Here is a 21712-nt window from a genome sequence, read left to right as displayed (position 1 = left end):
CGGAGGTATTGAGGGGGTGGTTGACGACATCGGAACAAGAGCCCCCACCGTGAGAAAGCCCTCTCAGGAACCTCCGACATAAAAGCGCACCCTCGCTTAATTAACGGCCACAAGGCTGCCACAGGAAACGTCGCGACAGGAATTCTTGTTACGTGTGCAAATGTTCATCGCTGCCACAAGGGGGCATCCAAGCTTAAAGAAATACTTGTTGTTTTTTTGTTTTTTTGTTTTCTTAAAGAGATACTTGACTCATTGAGCCATTTTCAGCAGTAAAAAGTGAATATTTGGTCTATAATTAATGTGGGAACTTCATAATTTTTTAAATGTACAATTGATACCTTTAGAAACGAATCTTTCTTGTCATTACCTGCTTCCTCAGCACAGGTGATGTCATCATCAGTCGACAGCAAGTGGAAACATTTGTTTTTAAAGGTATTAGTTGTACATGAAAAATAATGAATGTATTTAATTAATTTTGGACAAAATATTAACTTTTCATTGCTTAAAATGGCTCAATGAGTCAGCACAGTGCCTTGACTTACAAGTTGAAATTGTCCCATGATCACTCGCATCTCAATGAATCAAATGAATGGAAATATTACAGTCTCAATTTTTAAAAAAAATTGGGGGGGGGGGTAATACAATTCATCGCAGTCTCAATTGAAATTTTATTTTTATTTTTTTGCATGTGAAAAACAAATAGCATTCTAGCATGTTATCTGTGCTGTGAGGCTTTAAAAAAAAAAAAAAGTAACTAGCCTATTTTGACAATGTTGACTTGGAGTACAAAGTTGTGTAAAGTATCTGATTCAAATGTAGGAAGTAAAAGTAAAAAGTCATCAGAAAAAACAAACAAATAAAGTACAGATACCTGAAAAAAATGTAGTTCAGTGCAGTAACTACACATTTGCATGCGGAAAACAATGTTGAGCAAGATAACTAGTCAGTAACTACGGTATTTCGTAATCTTGCCAAAATCCAGAATGGAGGAAGCACCCACCCCCCCCCCCCCCACCCCGTGTGTTCCAGTTAATATGTGACCATGCCTTTCTGTTACAGTGTAGACTGGACATTTGCAAAAATGTGCTCGTCAAGTCAATGATTAGCCAGGCGGCTTTTGCACATGTTGAAGTGTCACCAAACAAACTGCACAAGCTGCAGGAAAGGTTTGAACTCGGGCTGCCACCTAGTGGCCAAAAACCATGAATCAAGACTATCTGCGCTTTTATGTAGGCTTGTATTCATATCACCATTGCACTTTATTAGGTACACACGTGATCACATAGGGTCACGTGTGTACCTAATAAAGTGTCACGAGGGCACGTTGACGACGCCTCAATTTGGCGTTGTTATCGAAACTGCTATTTGAGGGAGATGGCAAATAATCCAGGCTCTCTAATTATTTTTTTAAAATTGACTACATTAATAGTTTTAACTGTAAATATACCACAACTATGAAAAAAACATTAGCCTTAAAAAAGGATAGTAAGCTGAATGAATACAAGCTAATCACATTGTCCCGATGATCTATTTGATTCCCAGTCACTATTTACTACGCTTCTGAAGGGAGCAAATCAAAATCTGCATGACAACGATGAGCGCATAAAGCCCTCGCTCATGAATAAAAGATGAAACGGGCTCTTGCGAGGCAAGCAAACGACAACAATGCGGCCCCGTCGCCGGGTTCCGTGTTACAGTATTTGTGTGGCATGCCAGCGCACCATTGAGGAGGGTTCGAGAGGCAGACCAAAAGCATCCTAAGCGCTTTCCCAGCCCAAGGACCCAAATGGCGCTTTAAACGGCCACCGAGTCCCGTCGAGCGCGAGTAGACCTCCACCAAGGCCAAACAGGAACACATTCTGTCGCGACCCCCCGGGACGTGATGTTGAAGTGACGGAGCTTCACTTTGAAAATATGTGAATACGTCATTTGCAAATATGCGGGGAATTATTGCAGTTAGACCAATGCAACCTTCTTTTTCTTTTTCTTAATCTGAGAGAGCTAATCTTACCGATTCAACGTGTCATCATCATTGCTCGCTCTCTCTCTTTTTTTGTGCATGTGAGTTTGTACTCATTAATTCACCCGAAACCTATTAAAAATCCCAAACCCTTCACCTGAACCGAATACTTCAGAATCCCGCTAGAGTCGTGAAGTTGTCAGGAGACCCGAGGAAGGATCAAAGAAAAGAGAGAAAAGTGAAATCCAGCACCGACCCGACACCACCTACTACCCACCGGGTTACCAACCGGAATCTTTCACCAACCCCAGAAGCATAAAAATTCCAACAAATTAGGGAGACCTCAAGAGACCAAAGGAAAGACTAAAGAAAGGAAGGCAAACCCAGTGTTGCAACCTTCTTATGCAACATCGTATTGAGACACTTCATTCTAATGGGATCCAATAGGCCGCAAGAAGGACTCATCGGTGAGGGACATTGTCAGCAATGTATTCATGTAGCAATATGTTCAGGTGTGCCTTCAGGTCAATTAGCCACTGAAACAGTCGTGTTTTTTTTTGTGCAATTAGAAAGGCAGTCAGACTCCAAAGTAATACAGAGGCCCGTTCGGACTATTCAAGTGCGCAACAACAGACAGTGGAAGATTTCCAGGAAATGAAAATCATGGAAACATTCCTTCGCACGCCAGCAAACCGCCCTCTCATTATTTGCATCTTTTGTACATCGCGGTGCTTGAAAAACATCATGAGGAGAAAGAAGCGCATGTTGGATTACATACAATGTGGTTTTTCTTTTTGGATCACAGAAATGCAGACCTTAGACTTGTCCTGGAATTTTTGTTTTGGGGAGGGGGGTGTGGGGGGGTTGGGGGTTGGGGGGGGGGGGGGGTTTCTGCCCTTCTCACCACTAACTCACTTTCAACCTGCTGTGTCAACAGGAGGCTGGAATGCAGGAGTCGTCACCGCCGCCGCCGCCGCCGCTATTTATGCAGATCAGCAGTCACTCTCTAAATACTCGCCGTTATCTCTGGCATTTCATCATGCCAGGTGAGGCATGAGCAAAAGGGGCTGAGGGTACGATTGGCATGAGGCCAAAACGCTGAAATTCTAATATTACGGATAGCAAGATTCCTTATTTGGGGGGGAATTGGTGACAATTGTTTAAATACTTGACTTGAGAGTAGGCCTACTGATTAAAAACACGACAAAAAGAAGACATTGGTGGAAAATCTTGGCAAAAAGTTAAATTAGCTACGTATTATGTGGCATAATCTCACTCAGTAAAGCAATCATTTACTCCAAAAAATAAAGAAATGGCAGCCAGACTTATGCTTGGTGTTAATAACATAGCAACAGAGCAGAACATTGAGTTCCTTCATTTGGGGCGTGGTTATTTTATCTTAAAGACAGAGGTGGCAAATCCAGTAAAAAAAAATTCCACAGTTTGGCGTTAACCCCAGGTGCTAGCTAGCGAGCTCCCTAGCTAGCTCCCCGGATGTTCGGTTACCTGCTATGGAGCTATCTAGCTAGCACTAGCGGCTAAAGCCAAACTGTGGCAGTTTTTTTTTTACTTTCTGGACCTGGATTTGCCACCTCTGCTTAAAAACATGTATTGCGCCATTTTGAAATCGGTCATATGTTAAGATAAAAGATATTACTAGGAAATGCGGGGGCTGTCTGTCTAGATCATGCTATGTAAACACGGCACACATAGAATTAGCACAGATGCTAGCATATATGAGAAGGTTGACTAAAGTAGGCGAGTCTGGTTGTTGTGACAAGCCGCATTAAGGAATAGTCAATCTTTCAACTGCCTAAGCGCCATACAAAACTCTGTACAGTAGCATTAGCACAAATGCTAGCACTGGAAAACACAAGAGGTGGACCTAAGCTGGTCCACCGATATCGTCGGCAGGCGATATGTGATTGCTGTGCGCGTACATGTGGACATCGAGGACACATAAGCGCTGCGGATACAGTAACTCTAAATGCTAACATTAGCACAGATGCTAGCACCAGGTGGCACGCCAGGTCCGCCTGTATCTTGAAATCGTCAGCACAAATGAAATCAACATAAATGTTTTGTTTTGTTTGCTCACTGACATCTAACAATAACCTTAGATGGAAAAAGGCTACCTGACTTTTAATTTTAAGTAAAAGCACACATTGGGGGGGGTCTACATGACGGCACATGCCCCCCCCCCCGGCCATGTCAAATTGCAACCTTTCCCCGTCAAAAAAGTAAGGCGTGTCCAATACGGCGGTGAAACACGTGACACGTCTGACTAACCGCAGCTGCTGAGCATGACTGGAAAGAATGCTGCCGTGTGGACGAAAGTATTGGGACGCATTCCACTGACAGGATGTGGAAATGTCAGACAAATGTGAGTCTGTTTGTCCCGTTAGCAGTTTGAGGCCGTGATAACTGGCCTTCTTGCGCAAGAGAAATAAACCCGATGGCAAGGGGAAAAACACAGTACAGTTAAGTGTCACGGTTACTGCGATTGGTCCCCGCGCCGGGTATTCGTGATCAACTTCGGCTCGCGCAGTCGAAATAAAAAGCACACATAGAAACAATCCACAGTCATAAATAAGCACACTCGGTCAATTGATGCGTCATGCGAAATGCAAACGCTCTTCACAATTCCTTGCCCAATGGAAATAAACGCAATAACTAGAAACAGCTGCTTGATAAGGAAAATAATAATAATCATGATTATTTTGGCAATAATTGAAACCACGATTATTTTTAAAAAAATTTAAGCATTTAAAAAATATTAAGACCAATAAAAAAAAATATAATTTGAAACACTATAATTATGTAAGTTCCTTTTGGATGAAAAAAAATATAAAATTAATTATTTTAAAATAAAAAATAAAAAGGTGCAAATGTATACATTTAAACAACTCAAAAATTAGTATTAATAATTGTGCAGTGTAATAATTGAAATTGTAATTGAATTTTCATTAATTGCACAGCCCTACCACATACTCACAAACAACGCACTATCAAACAATTAATGCAGTGACTCCTCTCACCAGTTTTTTTTTTTTATCATAACGGCCAACTTGCACAGTAGAAATAAACTGAACGACTGGAAATAAATCACAAAAAATAGCTCACCACATGCACACAATGTGTGTCATGATTATTGATACGGCTCTGTACAGAACGTGTCATGATGCAATTGCTCCTCTCTCCAGTCATTTATGACAACCACCACACCTTGCACAATAGAAATGAGCAAAACGGCCAGAAATAATCCACAAAGTCCAAAGGAAAAAAAACTGCAATAGACAGTTGGTGGCGCGCAATGTACTTTTTTTAGAACAACAAATCACTCCTCTCGCCATTTGTTTGGCCAGTTTGCAAATAATACAAAATAATCTGCAAGGTTTATATAAAAAAAAATAAAAAATTAAGAGTATGAGTAAGTGCCCCAATATTTGTGTCCATATAGTCGGTCAAACATTTCTTTTGATCACGAGTGAAGGCGATGCGACAAAAAAAAGGCAACTTTGGCTTGTATTAGTAAAAGCAAACCTTTGCTTCGTTTACCTCCGTAAATCTCCGGGCCAATGCCAAGAATCACGCAAGCAGATTAAAGCCGCGTCGGATCCTCGTAAAGTCCGTCAGGGGTCCGTCGCTATCTCATCGGTGTTTACGCGCAAGTGGCTTCCCACCTGGTTACATAACGCAGACTTATCTGCCTCTCTATTGTCAGTCAAGAGGAATTATTTACTGCACCCGCAACACCCTGCTGTTGGCTGAAGGTCAAGTTTGTCGGCATGTAAACACACACACGCGCACGCCAGCCAGCACGCAAAAACTGGAAGCGACCTTTCGCCGGAGACGATCAGCTGATGTGCGGAACGGAACACAACAAGCTCCGTCTTCGTTCCTTCCCACGCTGCCTCCCTTGTCAAGCCCTCGAACGCTGCCGCAATTAAGGATTGAGCTCGTTTCGCGCCTCATTTTGAGGCTCATTCCCTTGTTGTTAGCATTGTTTTTAGCATTAGCATTCCTGGCTCGGGTGGCACAAATTCCAGACATTGTTCAAAGTTGTCAGTTTGCTACGACGGCGGCGTATTCGGGGCCAGTGGGCCACGTATTTTTGTATTTATTTAATTATTTCTTTATTTATCCATCCATCCACCCGTTTTCTTAACCGCTTGTCCTCACAAGGGTCGCGGGGGGGGGGGGGGGGTTGGAGCCTATCCCAGCTGGCTTCGGGGTAGCCAGCCAATCGCAGTTTATTTATTTATTTATTTTTTTACAAATTCATTATTTTCGTAGTATGAATATTAATGCATCGGATTTGATTCCCGCGCTTGCGGCCTGTTTTTTTTTCATACTCCGGTTGAGTGCATTGTGGGTCATTTTGAATGCCCTGCATTTTCGTTCCCGAGATATTCGGACGCCACTACAAAATGGCGTGACCCCTAAGTAGGGCAACATATCGGGAGTAGGGCGCACATTCCGACACAGCCGCTGTTTATAAAATACACGGCAGCTGGAGCGACAACACTTCCTGATCAGCTGACTAACAGTAACCAATCAGAGGCTAGCGTACTTTAGGTAAATGCAAGTGAATGACGAAGAGCAGCAGATTTTGACACATCAACTTAGCTACTTGTACCAAAAAAATACAAAAATGTATGAATGCGTAATTAATCATTCTGGAAAAAATAAATATACAAGTAAATATTTATTTTAACAAATGAACTTAAATGCTTGATCCTCAGTGAGGCCTCTTTGTCGCTGGCCGTACCAAAAACGCTTCAATGAGCGAATGCTTAACATCATATGGTTAATCTCTGTTAAAGCAATTACTATTTCCCTATTTGAAAACCCGGCCGAAAAGTATTGGCACAAACATCCGAGTAGTACGCTACGTATATTTCTCGTAAGTTTCTGAGTTTTTTTTCTCACAAATCTGCCACTTCATAAACTTGCAAATCTACCACTTCATAAACTCGCAAATTTGCCACTTTGTAAAGTCGCACATTTGTGACTTTTTTTTCTCAGAATATGGCCCCCGCCGTCTAAAAAATATATATATTTGTACTCCGTCGTAGTTCTCATATTTTTTTTTAGTCCTGGTGACAATTGTGCCCCTCACTGATCTGATGCTGCAACTGTGCCGATTGTGTGGACAAAAATAAATGCTTTACATGACTTTCCTGTAATTGCCGTTTTTTTTTTGCCCCCAAATGCAGGAATTTGCATGCGCCTGTTGAATATGACACCGTAGTCATCATTCAATTATCCTCATCTCATCATTCACGTGGAAATTTCCAATTCGGAATACAGTATTTTCCTGATTTATTTTGCCAAGGAAAGCGAGTGAAAAGTTTTCCAATCCATGACCACGTTCTTTTCCTGCTCCAAGCACAGCAGAAACTTTTGCCTTCTTGAGCGGGTTTGACTCCCGCAAAACTGAAGCGAAAGAGCGATGACTTTGGTATATCCAGCGTTGTCATTCAAATCAAAGTTATATCATCAAAGAGAAGCACATTGATTCGTCGCTAGCATTGTTTTTAGCATTAGCATTAGCATGCACCCGAGTCCAGCCGGCCCAGAAATGCCTTCCTTGTGATTCGCCAAGTTTGAAAGCTCACCACGAAAAGAACTTAAAGTGACAGTGTTTAGAATTTAGTGCCATCTAGTGGTTAACTAATAGAATGTACATTCGAAGCACAGGCACGACCACCAATTACTACTTTCAAAAAGTTCTTCTCCTTCGGGTATCTTCAAGCTGATTGTCACGCGCAGCCGTACGATTATAGTAGCGGTGTCAAAATGTGTGCGTTAATTTTGAGTTAATTTAAAGTTCCTATGACGCCACAAATTCTTTTTAACGTGCTATTAATGACCACCGCTTACTTGGAAAGCCTGTACAGGGGGAACACGTCCACGTCAAACATTTAGCCGGAATAAATTCAATAATAATTCATATATTTGTGCAGACTGGGGTCAAGTTGAATTTTACAATTTTAAAAATGTGCAGAATTTCACAAGTGACTTCATGTTAAAGATTAGATAGCTCTTAATCTGAAATAAAAATGCACTGAGCTGTCACTAATGTCTTGCAAATGCAATTGTGCCATCTAGTGGCAGAAAAGTGACCTCCAACAGAAATCAATATCACACTGTTTTTTTTTTTTACTGTAGTTTTTTTTAAACTAAATTTTATTATTATGAAATTACTGTATCAATGACTAAAACAATTCAGCCATATTTCTATAAGTTTAGCATTTTTCTCCCCTTTTATATTAACAAGAGTATGAAAACTTGGAAAAAATATTGTATTATACATTTAGAACAGATATAAAACTTGCGTGTGTTAACTTTTGAAGTCATGCGATTAATTACGATTAAAAATTGTAATCGCCTGACACCCCTAGATTATTTAAAAGAAATGTACGTTGATGTGATAGAACATAATGTTTTGCAAAGTAGTGAAATTACCGGTAATAGTGATTTATTTTTTTTTAAATGAAAGAACATTGAAAAATCTCAAATGTCGACATATTGTCCCTTTTAGAAGAACCGCAATGACTTTAAATAAAGAAAGTTAGCGTTAGTTTAGCGTTAGCATTCCGACTCCACAGACTTTGCAACAGTTTGAAAGCGCTACTGAAACCCAAAGTACTCATATGTACTCGAAGTACTCAAACTGTTGCATTACTCAAAGTACACGGTTTGGCAAATTGCCATCGATTGTAAGCGCTTTTAATTTTTTTATTTTTTAGCATAAGCATTCCTGGTCCACGGACATCTAAATTTCTCTTGTTTTGTTTTGACAGTCGGTTTGGAAGCAAGATAGTGACACATACAGGACATAAGTGGAACAGCAACGGCCGAAGTTGAAAATACTATAAAAAATATGTTTAATTGTCCAAAAGACAGAAAACCGATACAACCCGGGACTTTTGTGGCACAAACGACTCTCTTGTGTAGTAAAAACAAAAAGTGGCAATAGTCAAACAGTAGCCCAACTAGCCAATTCCCAGCTTTCCCTCCAGTGTGGCTTTTATCACCCCCCCCCCAACCCCCCCACCCCGCCGTACCTCCAGCTATCCTCTTGAGAAGCTGCTGCCTGGCAATGATCCGTCCCAGCCTGTAGCCGGAGCGCCTACGGTGGTGGTCCATCCTCAGGTAGATGTCCCGGCTCTCCGGGGTCATGCTGCCCAGACACTCGCTGCCCGAGGACTCCGGGAGTTCTCGAAACATGTCCAACACGGGGGGGGGGAACAAAACAAAAAACTGAGCTCCGGCTAAAACAAGCCAAGGAGAGTGCCTGGTGCTCTTCACACAGAGGTGCAAAAATCCTAGAGTGAGCCGAGTGGGACGGCACAGAGGGCGGGGGGGGGTTGAGGGGGGGGTTGTTATGAGCGGTCACGTGACCCGAGGGAAGGCCAATGGCGGCGAGGCTGTGGGAGTCCTGCCCACCTAGCGGAGCTGAATTCAGGGTCTGTGTGAAGGCCTGTCAGCACGGGAGGGAAATATAAATACTGCTGGAATGCCGACCGAGTGAGTAAGGAGGAGTCGGGTGTGAGAGCACTTGTAAAAATAGCGCTTGTGTTGTTGTTGTTGGGTTTTTTTGGGTCTTTTTTTGATTTGTATTTAGAATCCACCCTGCTCGAGAACAACTCGTCTCGTGTGGCTGGAGTCAGGCGGGGCCCAGGAAGTGACCCAAGAGACCGCGGTGACACAGCAGCAATAAAAAAAAAAAATGTACTGGGTGGCGAATAGGGCTGTCAAAATGAATCCATTAATTGACAAGTAATCGAATACCAAATGAATCGAAAACTTATTTTAATAATCGAGTAATTGTTTGGAGCCATTTTTTTTTTATTTAAATTGGTCGAAATCCTCAGATTTATTATATCATATCAACAGTAATTGTTCACTGATTCACAGATGAGATATCTTCTGTGTTTAATCAAAATAAGACATTTGCAAACATCTGTTTTTACTTTGGAAAATAATGAACAAACTGGTAACATTGTACAACATCAATCCCCACTTTTTTTAACCACTATATGCGAATACAAAAGTATGAAATAACCACCAATGACTGGTTAATAAAACAGTAATCACGGGGAAAAAATAAAATAAAAAAAATACACTTAGGAGTTAGCTAGCTAGCATCAGGGGCTAAAGCCAAACTGTGGCAGGGTTTTTACTTTCAGGTGCTAGCTTGCTAGCCTGAATAGCTAGCTAGCATCAGGGCCTAAAGCCAAACTCTGGCAAATCCAGGTCCAGAAAGTAAAAATCCTGCCACAGTTTGGTACATGAGCACCATGGGAGCTAGCTAGGGAGCTAGCTAACTAGCACCTGGGGCTAAAGGCAAAAAAGCTAAACTCTGGCAGGGTTTTTACTTTCAGGTGCTAGCTTGCTAGCCTGAATAGCTAGCTCCCATGGTGCTTGTTTACCTGCTAGGGAGCTAGCTAGCTAGCTAGCATCAGGGCCTAAAGCCAAACTCTGGCAAATCCAGGTCCAGAAAGTAAATATCCTGCCACAGTTTGGTACACGCGCACCATGGGAGCTAGCTAACTAGCACCTGGGGCTAAAGGCAAAAAAGCCAAACTCTGGCAGGGTTTTTACTTTCAGGTGCTAGCTTGCTAGCCTGAATAGCTAGCTCCCATGGTGCTTGTTTACCTGCTAGGGAGCTAGCTAGCTAGCTAGCTAGAATCAGGGCCTAAAGCCAAACTCTGGCAAATCCAGGTCCAGAAAGTAAAAATCCTGCCACAGTATGGTACACGAGCACCATGGGAGCTAGCTAACTAGCACCTGGGGCTAAAGGCAAAAATGCCAAACTCTGGCAGGGTTTTTACTTTCTGGACCTGGATTTGCCACCCCTGTTCAGCCTTGGCACCGCACACTCAGACCATAAATAGAACATGTGCCATTCCTCCATTTTTACGACTGAACAACAGCAGCCTCCTCACACACCTGGATTAAAGTCCACATCCGGACCCACCCAGTCCCCCCTCAGGATCCAGGGCCACGTTTGTGCTACACAGTCCCCCGCCTGTGTCGTTGCGCAAGTAGCAGCGTGGCGCCACGCCGTCCGCCGCGTCAGACACACAAGCCCGTCTGTACACCGCCACTCGCCATCCCCGCCATCAAACCCACTCCAGCTTAAGCGCACAAAGAGCACAATTCAGCAGCACACTTGAGGGGTTTTCATAAACGTCTCCGAGGATTAACCCTCACACGCCAACGGGCACGCTCGCGCACACTCAGGTGGAGGTGCTTTTTTTTCCAGCGGCGGGCGTCACCCCACTTGGGTGATTTCATAGGGCGGGGCAGCAAACACCTGACTTCATTCATAAAACCACTACACATGGTGAAAAAAAAAATAAGTGAGTGGCAGCACATTGGCTGGCATGGAGTGTAAACTAACACCCCCCCCCCACCCCCCCCCCCCCCCCCAAAAGACTCGACTCTTCCCGTGTTTACTTCCTCGCTAGACGTCTAGACGGACGCATTCCAACACAGCGTTTTTTTGCTCTCGTCTTACGGAATTCCACCACCAGCTCGTAACAGATGACAAACGATATGCAGGAACTACGTTTTTGGAAACAATTAACTTGTTGTCATGGGTAAGGTTCAAAGGTCATAACACATTTCAAGGAATGATACGACAGCGGTACCTGGTTTTTGCACAATCAAACGTGTGCCAGCCGCAGGTGCTTCCGCTCGCGGCTGCGTCGCCACAGCTGGCAGCTCGGGGGGGGGGGGGGGGGGGGGGGGGAATTCAATGGATTGGCGAAAAACGGTACACACACACAATGAAAATTGAGACGAATCGTTTGTCCCACTTTCATATGATTCAAGTCCGCAAAAGCCAGTTCAACCGATGAGTCGACTAAGTTTTTTTTAATGATTAGCAAATCGGAGCATTTCAGTCCCGCAGCAAAAGCTCGATTGTTGGATTTGCGTAATACATTATGCTGAATGATTATCCTGTGGTTTGCACACATGCAGATAATTGGGGTGAATTTTTTTTTAACCAAAGCCAGCAAAGGCCAGACTATCAGAAGGTGTCTGAAATATTATTTTTGAGCGATTATCCCACATACGACAATAATCTGGCCAAAATTGAGCATTTACTCGCTGAATAATTATCTTGTGTGTTGTGACTAAACACATATCGATTAATTGGGCCGAATTTGTGCATTGTCATATTTCATTATGCATATTTTTTTTCTGTAAAATTTAACAATTTGTTATCATAACTGACTTTTTTTTTTCTTCTAAAAATGGCCAACTTTTTAATGAAAGAGATACTTTTTTTATTTTTTTTTTTATTTAACCAGGCCAAAACGTTTGAGAACTAATTCTCAGATACACGCGAAACCCAATACCTCCCTGTAAAAGGGTCCCCGGGCCCAACAAGTTTGAGAATCATGGTGTGTGCAACATCTGGACCGCATTAGCATGACTTCATCTCCTCGTCGTTTGCAGTTCCCACGCGAACGCAAGACGCGAGACTTGCGTTCACGGGCGATTGCGTCACACTGCAAGATGGTGGACGCGTCCAAAATCCATCCGTTTGTTGTGGCTCACTTCCCTCATTAGGGGCAAGAAGTGAGCTGGAGTCCAACCGAGCTGCGTCCTGAATGATACGCTAATAACCACTCATATTCGCACAAAATAGACAATATGGAGTCTTTCGTTTACCCCCCAGTGAAAACTGTATAAAGGCTCGACTAGATATTCAAACCCCGAATCCTTTTGACAGTGAGGCAACCCCGGCACCCACTTAAATCTTATACATGATGAAAATATCTTATACTTTCTGGAACGTTCCAATGCAAAGATAACCCATTGGCGCCACCGCGTGGCCACGTCAGGCCCGCACTTGCACTCAAACGTTTCCTCCAAGTGAGCCAAAGGCAAGAAATTGTTCCACTAGTCTCCATGTCCTTTTTTCCTTTTGTATACAAACGTGACATATGCAAATCATGTGTGTCTACGTCACCCCCCTCAAAAAAAAAATGGCTGTCCTTAATAGTACACACCGCGACGTCCTAAATGTTACGCGAATAAGCCTTAGGACGTGCCAAGCCTCCCGAATTGGAGCGCATGAAGACGGGCTTTCCTCGAGGCTTCCTTGCCACTGACCTGCCAGCCGCCGCTCGCGGACATTCCTCCAGATTAAGTCCCAAGCTTTGGACGTGGAGCTCCGCAGCTGCTCGCTGAAGGACCGCCGCAGCTTCAGCGTGGCCGACGTCCGCGGTGACGTCATCGCCACTCGGACATCATCAACACGGAAAATCCTCCAGTCGCTTGATGCAGAAAAAGAGAAGAAATCCCACTTCGATTTTTTTTTTTTTCTTCCCGGTTAACTTTCAAATGTTTTCTCCTCTCCAGCGGCGCGTGTCCGGGGGCGCGTGTCCGTGGGGTGGGAAAAAAATAGTCCACGTCAAATTTGAAACGTTATCATCACGCGGAGGAAATGTAAAGAAATATTTGTGGGGACGACTTTCACACTTCCCAGCAGATGCGCGTGCGTATGTGAGGAAAGACACGCGCGGCGAGAGCCTCAAGTCGTGATGCGTTCACTGACTGTGGGAAATGTGTTAACACAGGTGAAAGTTGAAACGTGTCTGATGACAAAATATCCCAATGACGGATGAACGTATGTGGAAAAAATGGACTTTGCAACATACTGGAAAGAAAATGCATTGTTTCAGCTCGTGTGCTTGTTAAATAAATAAATAAATAATAAAAGGGGGAACAAAGCACAGTCACTGAATCTGAAATGTACTGAAGCACAAAAGTCAACTCACATTGTGAATAGGAGAAATTGTATTTTCTTTCAAATAAAATGTCAGTGGAGCAATTTTCAACAGATACAAATTAAAGTCCAGATCTTAAAAGTAGAAATCCAAACTGTAGCAGCTGAAAACAAACACATAACATAATATAAATATGAAATATGAATTGACTTTTAATATTCTGGGCCACTCCCCCCAAGTGACGTATGCCCTTAAACAGAATTCATTTCTGGTCCTGTTTAGCTACGTGTGTAGCATTTTGCATCATTTTCTCTCCGGACACTTACGCTGCATTTGAGGATGGTCGGAAGTCGGCTTTATCAGAGTTGTTTTTTTCCACAGTTCCGACCTGAAAGAGTTCGAGGTGAAAGTAAACAACCAAAATGGCGGATAGTGATATTTTTTATTTTTTTTTGTTTTGGTCCTAAAACTCATTTTGACCTCCAGCAAACTTGCCTTCTCGCAATTTTGCTTCATTTTTTTGTTTTTATCTTATTTCATACAGTTGAGTAGTTCACCGTATAATTTTTATGCATACTGTCACGTACGTTGTGTTACGGGAAGTTATGTCAAATATTTAGGAATGTATTTTTATACTCGAGTAAATTGTGTCATACCATTCAGAGTGACGTGACATTGTCGTCCGTCGGTGAATTCGGGAAACGTTTTTGTTTCCAACTTCGCAAGGGGAATTTCCGAGTTCAAGGCAGCGTTCCCGTACTCACTTCCTGGTTTGAACTCGGATAAGTCCGACTTCCGAACATGCAGCATTAATACATTACTTTGCTATTTTGTCCAAAGCCGGATATGCTCTAGTTTAACACGAAAAGTGTACTTGATGACACAAGCATTTAATTGCAGCCTTTCACGACCCCGTCGGTCTTAGCTTATCTTAGCAATTAGCATAGCTTCTCCGCCTTCTGCCGATTACTCCTCGTCACGTTTGTCAGTTTATTTGCCGCCGTGGACTGACTGAGTGAGTCCGCAACGAGTTTAGCCGCACTGGTAGCTCGTCGCTAGCTATGCTCGGAGTTGGGAATGAAACGGGTTTTGGATACGGGCTACATGAATATTATGTATATATTATATGAGTGGAGACTGGGGTCAAGTTGTATTTTACAATTTTCAAAATGTGCACTTGCTATTATGCCATCTAGCACAAATGCTATTATGCCATCTAGTGGCAGGAAAATGTCAGCCGAAGCTCGTCGCTAGCTAGCCGGTGTGACGTAGCATCAAGTTGCAAGTACAGCGCGCGAGTACTATTGTCACCTGAAAAGTCGCTATGCGGCGCTATTTATGACGTAGGACGACAATTAGGCCATATTTCCCGGGAATCTGGGTTTTGAGAGTTGAGCGGGTTCGTGCCAGGTTGACGAGAGAAGGTCAACATTTTAAAAACACTTCACTTTCAGCATCATTTAGCTCCGTTGTCACAACAGTTTGCGGCCCAAAAACAAGGCGGACAATCTCGCAAGCAAAGTTCACCACGGCAAACGGCTGATATGGGAATTATTTGCGGAATTCCTCAGCTGGCGCCACGGCGGCAGATACACGTACGGGCCTTGTGGATTTGTCGGTCACGGCCCGGCGTTGCTGTTAAAAGGCGTCTAATTTCTCCGCAAACGCGGCGTTGACGCGACGAGAGCAGCTGAAGACTCGGGCCGCGTGCGAGACGAACGATATTCCGCTGAACTCGGCGTGCCCTCTCTGCGTGAAGCTGAGCTAATGTTACTTGGAGGGCCCAATTTGACACACGGCGGCGGGGGCAGCTCATGCTCTCACCCTTACGTATTGCGCTTTTCCCACACGCACGCGCGCCGCCGCCGTGGTCACGAATATGTGTGAACGCCAGCGCGTAGTCAACAACGATCGGTCGATACGGACTCGAGACATCATCACTGTAATGTCATTTTTCCCTATCGATTGTCTAAAAAGTCCACAGTGCAGCTTTAGCGAGGTTATTTTAGTTAACCAAAACTAACGGAAAAACAAAAATTCCAAAAAAATTTCCTTAACAAAATTAAATAATAATAATAATAATAATAAGGCACCGTGGCTGACTGGTTAGCACGTCCGCCTCCCAGTGCAAAGGTTGTGAGATCAAGTCCGGGCTTCGGCCTTCCTGGGTGGAGTTTGCATGTTCTCCCCGTGCCTGCGTGGGTTTTCTCCGGGTACTCCGGTTTCCTCCCACATTCCAAAAACATGCATGGCAGGTGAATTGGACACTCCAAATTGTCCATAGGTGCGATTGTGAGTGTGGTTGTTCGTCTCTGTGTGCCCTGCGATTGGCTGGCAACCAGTTCAGGGTGTACCCCGCCTACTGCCCGAAGCCAGCTGGGATAGGCTCCAGCAACCCCCGCGACCCTTGTGAGGACAAGCGGTACAGAAAATGGATGGATGGATTGATGGAAAATTAAATAAAAACGAAAACTAACAAACTACATTTTATGTTTAGAAAAATGTAACTAACTATAATTATAGCGAAAATGCTCTTCGTTTTAGTAATTAATTCAATACACGAGCCTTTGGGGATGATTTTTAAAGACGTTTGAAAGTGTGTCACGCGCAAGTGACGTCATCAAGCAGCAGCCAATAGGAAAGCACCTTCAGATGACATCACTCCAAGGCGACACGTTTGCCTGCTTGACTTTTGGCTCCAACGGCTCGACTCGCCTGTTTTTTTTCATTTAACTCAGCCGAAATGCAGCACTTAGTAAAAAATGTGTTGCTATTTTCATTTGACCATGATGTTTATTAAATATTGCGCACATGTAATACACATTTAAAAAAAACATTAAACTTTTTTTTTAAACATTTAAAAAAAACATTTAAAAAAAACATTAAAAAAAAACATTAAAAAAAAACATTAAAAAAAAACATTAAAAAAAAACATTAAAAAAAACATTAAAAAAAAACATAAAAAAAAAACATTAAAAAAAAACATATACTAAACAAAGCATTTTATAAATAACTAAAACCAATAATAACTAACAGAACCACCCTGAAAACTAATTACAACTACCCGAACTTTAAAACAATACATAACAATAAAAACATAACTAAAGTGAAAATTCCCAAATTATAATAACCCTGGTCTTTACCTATGCAGGTAATCTCGTGGCTAGTTGTGTGTGTGTGTGTGTGTGTGTGTGTGTGTGTGTGTGTGTGTGTGTGTGTGTGTGTGTGTGTGTGTGTGTGTGTGTGTGTGTGTGTTCTGTGTGAGTGAAAGTTAGGAATGCGTTGACCGGCATGTTGCTATTTTAAGTGCCATTTGTTCTGACCCGGGGCTAAAAGCGCAAATGAGCCAGAAAAGCAAAGGCAGAATCGATGACGGCGCACCCCAACACTTGTCCCGAGAATCCGTTCTTGGCCGATCCTCGGACTTCTACCGGGTCGGAAGGCTTGGTCGGCGTCAGGACCTTTTTTGGCTAACGTCAAGCACGAAGCGAAATGATCACAAGTTGAAATCCATTTTCAAAAGATACTTGGTATTTTTCTAAATGGGTCCGCTTTCAAGTGAATTTGTCATCAAGTTTGGTGAGCTTCCTGTCTGCGTGTTCCAACTTCCTGTTAGGTTGCTAAGCGTACGTAACTTGAATGCATTGATTTCTCGGTGGCGTTTTGACGTTATTTTTAACGTCAATGTTATTTTCGATGTTATTTTCTGTTATTTAACAACGCAAGATGGCTGCCAATTGTTAGTCCGTCGTAAACTTTGTGTAAGTCCGTGCTTCAAATTTCATGTTCGTTTGCATCGGCTTCTTTTTTTAGCAAACAATCTTTTGTTATATTTGTTTGCCCTTATGTTTTGGATTGTGTTGGACGAACGATCAAAACGAACGAATAAGTGTCAATATGATAAACAGGAAGGAGATGAGGGAGAATTGGACGGGCACGAGCGTTTGCTCAACGTGCGGCCATATTGGGACCCGAGGAAACATGTCCAACGTCCTCTTTGGTTCGTTTTGGACCAAAAGTGTACGTCCGACTCTAGAATTCCGATTATTTTTCCCACAAGTGCCCCCCCCCATGTCGCATGACGGACGCGTCAGGAAAAAGAAGGGGACAACAAGGCTACGTTAACGCACACGATCACCAAAATAAAACAAACCAAGACTACCAGGAAATTGAGATGAACTCACAGGAAGTTTACGCTAACGACCAGAAAGTGAACACGAACAATAAGTTCAAACAAACTACCAGGAAATTGACAAGAACAAAAGAGGAAGTTGGCGCAATAAAGCATTGATACAAACTAGCAGGATTATACAAAGTGACAGGAAGTTCACACACACACGATCGTCACGTTACAACAAACTACCTGGAAGTTAATAGAAAGTTGACAATATAACATAAAAAAATAAAAAAATAAAATAAAACATGACGTTGACAAAGTGACAGAATGTGAAACAAACAGAACGTTGAGATGGACAAACAAGCTGACAAGTAAAAAAAAAAAAAAAAAAAAAAAAAAAACACAAAGTAAGTGGAGTTGACGAAAACCAACAGGAAGTAGAAAAATCCCAGATGTGAGGAAAAGTGATTTCTCCTTCATTCTTGGGTCACGCTTAGGCGAGGCCCCGTTAAATAGTCTGGGAGAGCGCTCTAATGGAAAATGGGCTCAGGGAGCGTGGAGCCCCCCATTGCCCCCCCCCCCCCCCCACCCCCAACCCCCCGAGGGCTCGTCCCAGGCATGTGCTATAAATTTCCTGACCATATATTCCCAAGTCGAGTTCATTTTTCCAGAGGAGCCACACATGTGGTGCATATCTGGTTTTAGATTATGGCGTTAGGACGGCGGGCGGCTGGGATGGATTTCAGTGTGGGGGGGTGGGGGGGGGGTGATTGGTCTGACTCCATTAAAGTGGTCCCTAATCTTGTTTTTTTTGAGGACCTCCGTCATGGTTTCTTGGCGCTTATTGCTTTCCCAGAGTTCAACTCCGACTTGTTAGTTGTCGTTTTCCCTTTTTGCGCATGTTCGTGACTTAAACCTGAGGGAGGGAAGCCGCCAAGTTTGTTGACCAAAGTGTGAAAGTGATGTGGAGGTGAGAACGTGCGTGCGTGCGTGCGCGCGCGTGTGTGTGTGTGTGTGACGGGGGCCCGAGGAAGAAGGGAAAGCCGTGATGACAAGCGTACGTGGCCGTTGCCCCCCTGAATGACAAAGCATGTAATGCTGTCGGGTCCCCAATCGGCTCAGGCGGCGTCGGCCCACGAAGTTGCCTGGGAAAACATTTCGCAACCTCCGCCACCTGGTTTGGGTTAAGCCGCTGAGAGCTTACAGGGTTACACTTCTTTACCAATCGCTCACTTTTTTTTTTTTTTTTTTTTTTTTTAACATCCATTTGTCCACTTTTTTTTCAGGGAAATGTTAAATGTCGTCGCGATGTTGACAATAAAATGTTCTATGCAGCCTCACTAGTCTAAATACGGCATTCTGGTTAATATTGCGTTAGTGGATTAGGAGTTGTGCAGCAAAATCCTGCCGTTTTTATCTATTTTAGGGGGCGGCCATTTTGCCACTTGCTGTCCACTGAAGATGACATCACAGTTGCTCAGGTAACAACCAACCACAGCTTCAGAAAACTGGTGAGCTGCGATTGGTCCTCGACTGAGCCCTGAGCAACTGTGATGTCATCTTCAGTGGACAGCACGTGGCAAAATGGCCGCCCCCTAAGATAGATAAAAACGGCAGGATTTTTGCTGCATAACTCACAAACGTAATATCAACTCATTCACTGCCATTGGCACCGATAGACGTAAAAAAATAATTTTGACTAATTAATTTAAAAAAAAAATCCACTTTTGTTAATGGTTAAAGTATGAAAACCGAGAATTTTTTTTTTATTGCACATTCAGAACAGATATAAAAATTATTAATATTCATAAGTTAACTAGTAAGTCATGCAATTAATTACAATAAAAAAATGTAATCACCTGACGCCCCTAATTTTCAATAATCTTTTTAATCGTGAGTTAACTAATAAAATCATGCAAATAATTAAAATACAAATTTTTAATCACCTGACACCCCAAATTTTTTTATAATCTTTTCTTCTTAAAAAAAAAGATTTAAAAAAGAAAAGATTATTAAAAATAATAAATGTATTATTGACATGACTGAACAGACTGGCAGGAAGTGGAAACACATCACCCGGAAATGTGAAACTAATTAATAACAAGTTGCACAAACGGGAGAATGAGGCAGTCGGGTTTGAAATCAAGATGAAGCTTTCAAGCCCGGAGTCGGGTTTCAAAGTCATCTTTAAGACTAACTGACTTCTTTCGGGGACATTGAGGCAACATTTCCAACTCTAATGAAAATATTTTGTGGCAGCCAAAAATAGTTGCTGCTCTGCTTGCCCAACGTTGACAAACGAGCGTACGCTCAGGAAAAAGTCCCCAAATACGAAAAGCCACCTTTTTTCTTCTTTTTTTTTTGTATATATATATTATTAGTTTTTGGGATTATTATTTTTTTTATCCTCCCTGCTGGCCTTTTTCCGCACTCAGGAAACCGCATTTTCCATCTTTCCATGTGTGGAATTTTTCATGCGGTCTTCACGCCAGCGGCAGTCGTGACCGGGGGCTCGTAAATTTAGCGCATGATGTCACCCATCTGGCGACCAATGGGAAGCGACGGCAGAATCTGAATCAGTTGGACTCCACCCACACAAAATAAGCACACGAGGTGACGGTGTTATTTTGCACACAAAAAAAAGAAATAAAGAAGGGGGGGGGCGGAGGTGCGATGTTGCTCTTTCAAAAAGCCACCCAAACTGGACCGAAATGGAGCAAGATCCTTCTGTAAGGTTTCAAATTAGAGTGAGGGTTTCAAGTTCGGGTCTCAAATGAGTCTGGGTGGGTTGGGGGTTCAAACAGTGCTTAAGGTTTTAGACAAAATGTTAGGCCTTCAAATGAGACTTCCTATGCACACTACACGCGTCGCATTGCTGTCGAACGACGACTCGAAGCGACGGTGATCGACGACGACGCGTCGATCACAATATCACTAATATTGAAAATAAGAATAATATCGCTCTGAATTCTCAGCCATGCACACGGATGGCGTTCACGGTGGTCTTGAGATTTTCACCACATATTTCGCATAGTGCTCGCATAAAAGTGAGGCCAAATGTTTACGTCCACTTGCGCCGTCCCGTCATGCGCGAGAGCGCAACCCGAGATTGCCGATCAAATCCCACAGCTGTGGAACCCCCCACCCCCCTCACCCCCCCCCGCCGCTTGTAACAAACCCGACAAGCCCTCAGCATCACACATAGAACCAGACGATGTGCAATTTCTGCAGAAATGGCGTGCGAATGCTGAAAGCAGGTTTTTGAGATGCAATTTGATTTGGAAGGAAAAGGAAAGCAATGTTAATTCTATAGCGAAGCTCATTCATAAAAAAACACTCGATGGGGCGTCACGCGGTCAAAAGCACAACACCTGAAAGCATTTACAAACGCATCGGCGGCTGAAGACGTTCCATGAAGCTGCGACGCTTGCACAATACGGAGGTGACCGACCGTTGTCATTTATAGCTGTGACGATTCCCCGCAAAAATCCACCTGTTGCTGAACCTAAGCAGTCATACGTAAATATTAATAAATATATCGCTGCATTACATACTACATTCTTGTTATTATATCTAATAGTAATGTATTGTGAAAAGCTGATGTGCTGCAGAAAAACAACAAGGCCAGATTTGTAATAACCTATTTAAAAAAAAAAAAAAAAAAAGACCAGCGAAGTCACGGGAATTTACAAAAAATGCTTAAGGTTTACACATTTTTTTATGTAAAAATAGACAACGTTTTTCTTGTAAAATGGCATAAAAATAAAGCACAATCTTGGTAAAAAAAAAAAAAAGTATTATTGTAAATACGTATTTTTGCAATTCAATCAAGGATTGTGTTTGATTAACAACTTTAAATTGTATAGTGTAAAGTTACCT

General features: G+C 42.8%; 1 protein-coding gene across 7 annotated transcripts in view; it reads right to left on the bottom strand.

Moving 5' to 3' along the window:
• stard13b (StAR related lipid transfer domain containing 13b) overlaps positions 1-21712 on the bottom strand; it is a 71959-nt gene that overhangs the window by 31160 nt on the left and 19087 nt on the right. Inside the window, exon 1 of one of the 7 annotated variants that reach the window (XM_086080393.1) lies at positions 13100-13530. The exons of 3 other annotated variants lie outside the window; for them this stretch is intronic. In XM_086080393.1, coding sequence (XP_085936519.1) covers positions 13100-13223 — 124 coding nt within the window. In that variant the 5' untranslated portion in view covers positions 13224-13530. Of the gene's footprint in view, positions 1-9033; positions 10283-13099; positions 13531-21712 lie in introns of those variants that run through there. 3 more of the 7 variants (XM_086080396.1, XM_086080390.1, XM_086080392.1) reach the window with 3 other exon arrangements.

The sequence above is a fragment of the Leptonotus elevatus genome, chromosome 7 (genome assembly GCF_054856555.1).
Source record: "Leptonotus elevatus isolate MCC_2025b chromosome 7, RoL_Lele_1.0, whole genome shotgun sequence".
NCBI classification, from domain to species: domain Eukaryota; kingdom Metazoa; phylum Chordata; class Actinopteri; order Syngnathiformes; family Syngnathidae; genus Leptonotus; species Leptonotus elevatus.
The sequence above is the reverse complement of the archived record's forward strand: the minus strand, read 5'-3'. Positions and strand labels throughout refer to the sequence as shown.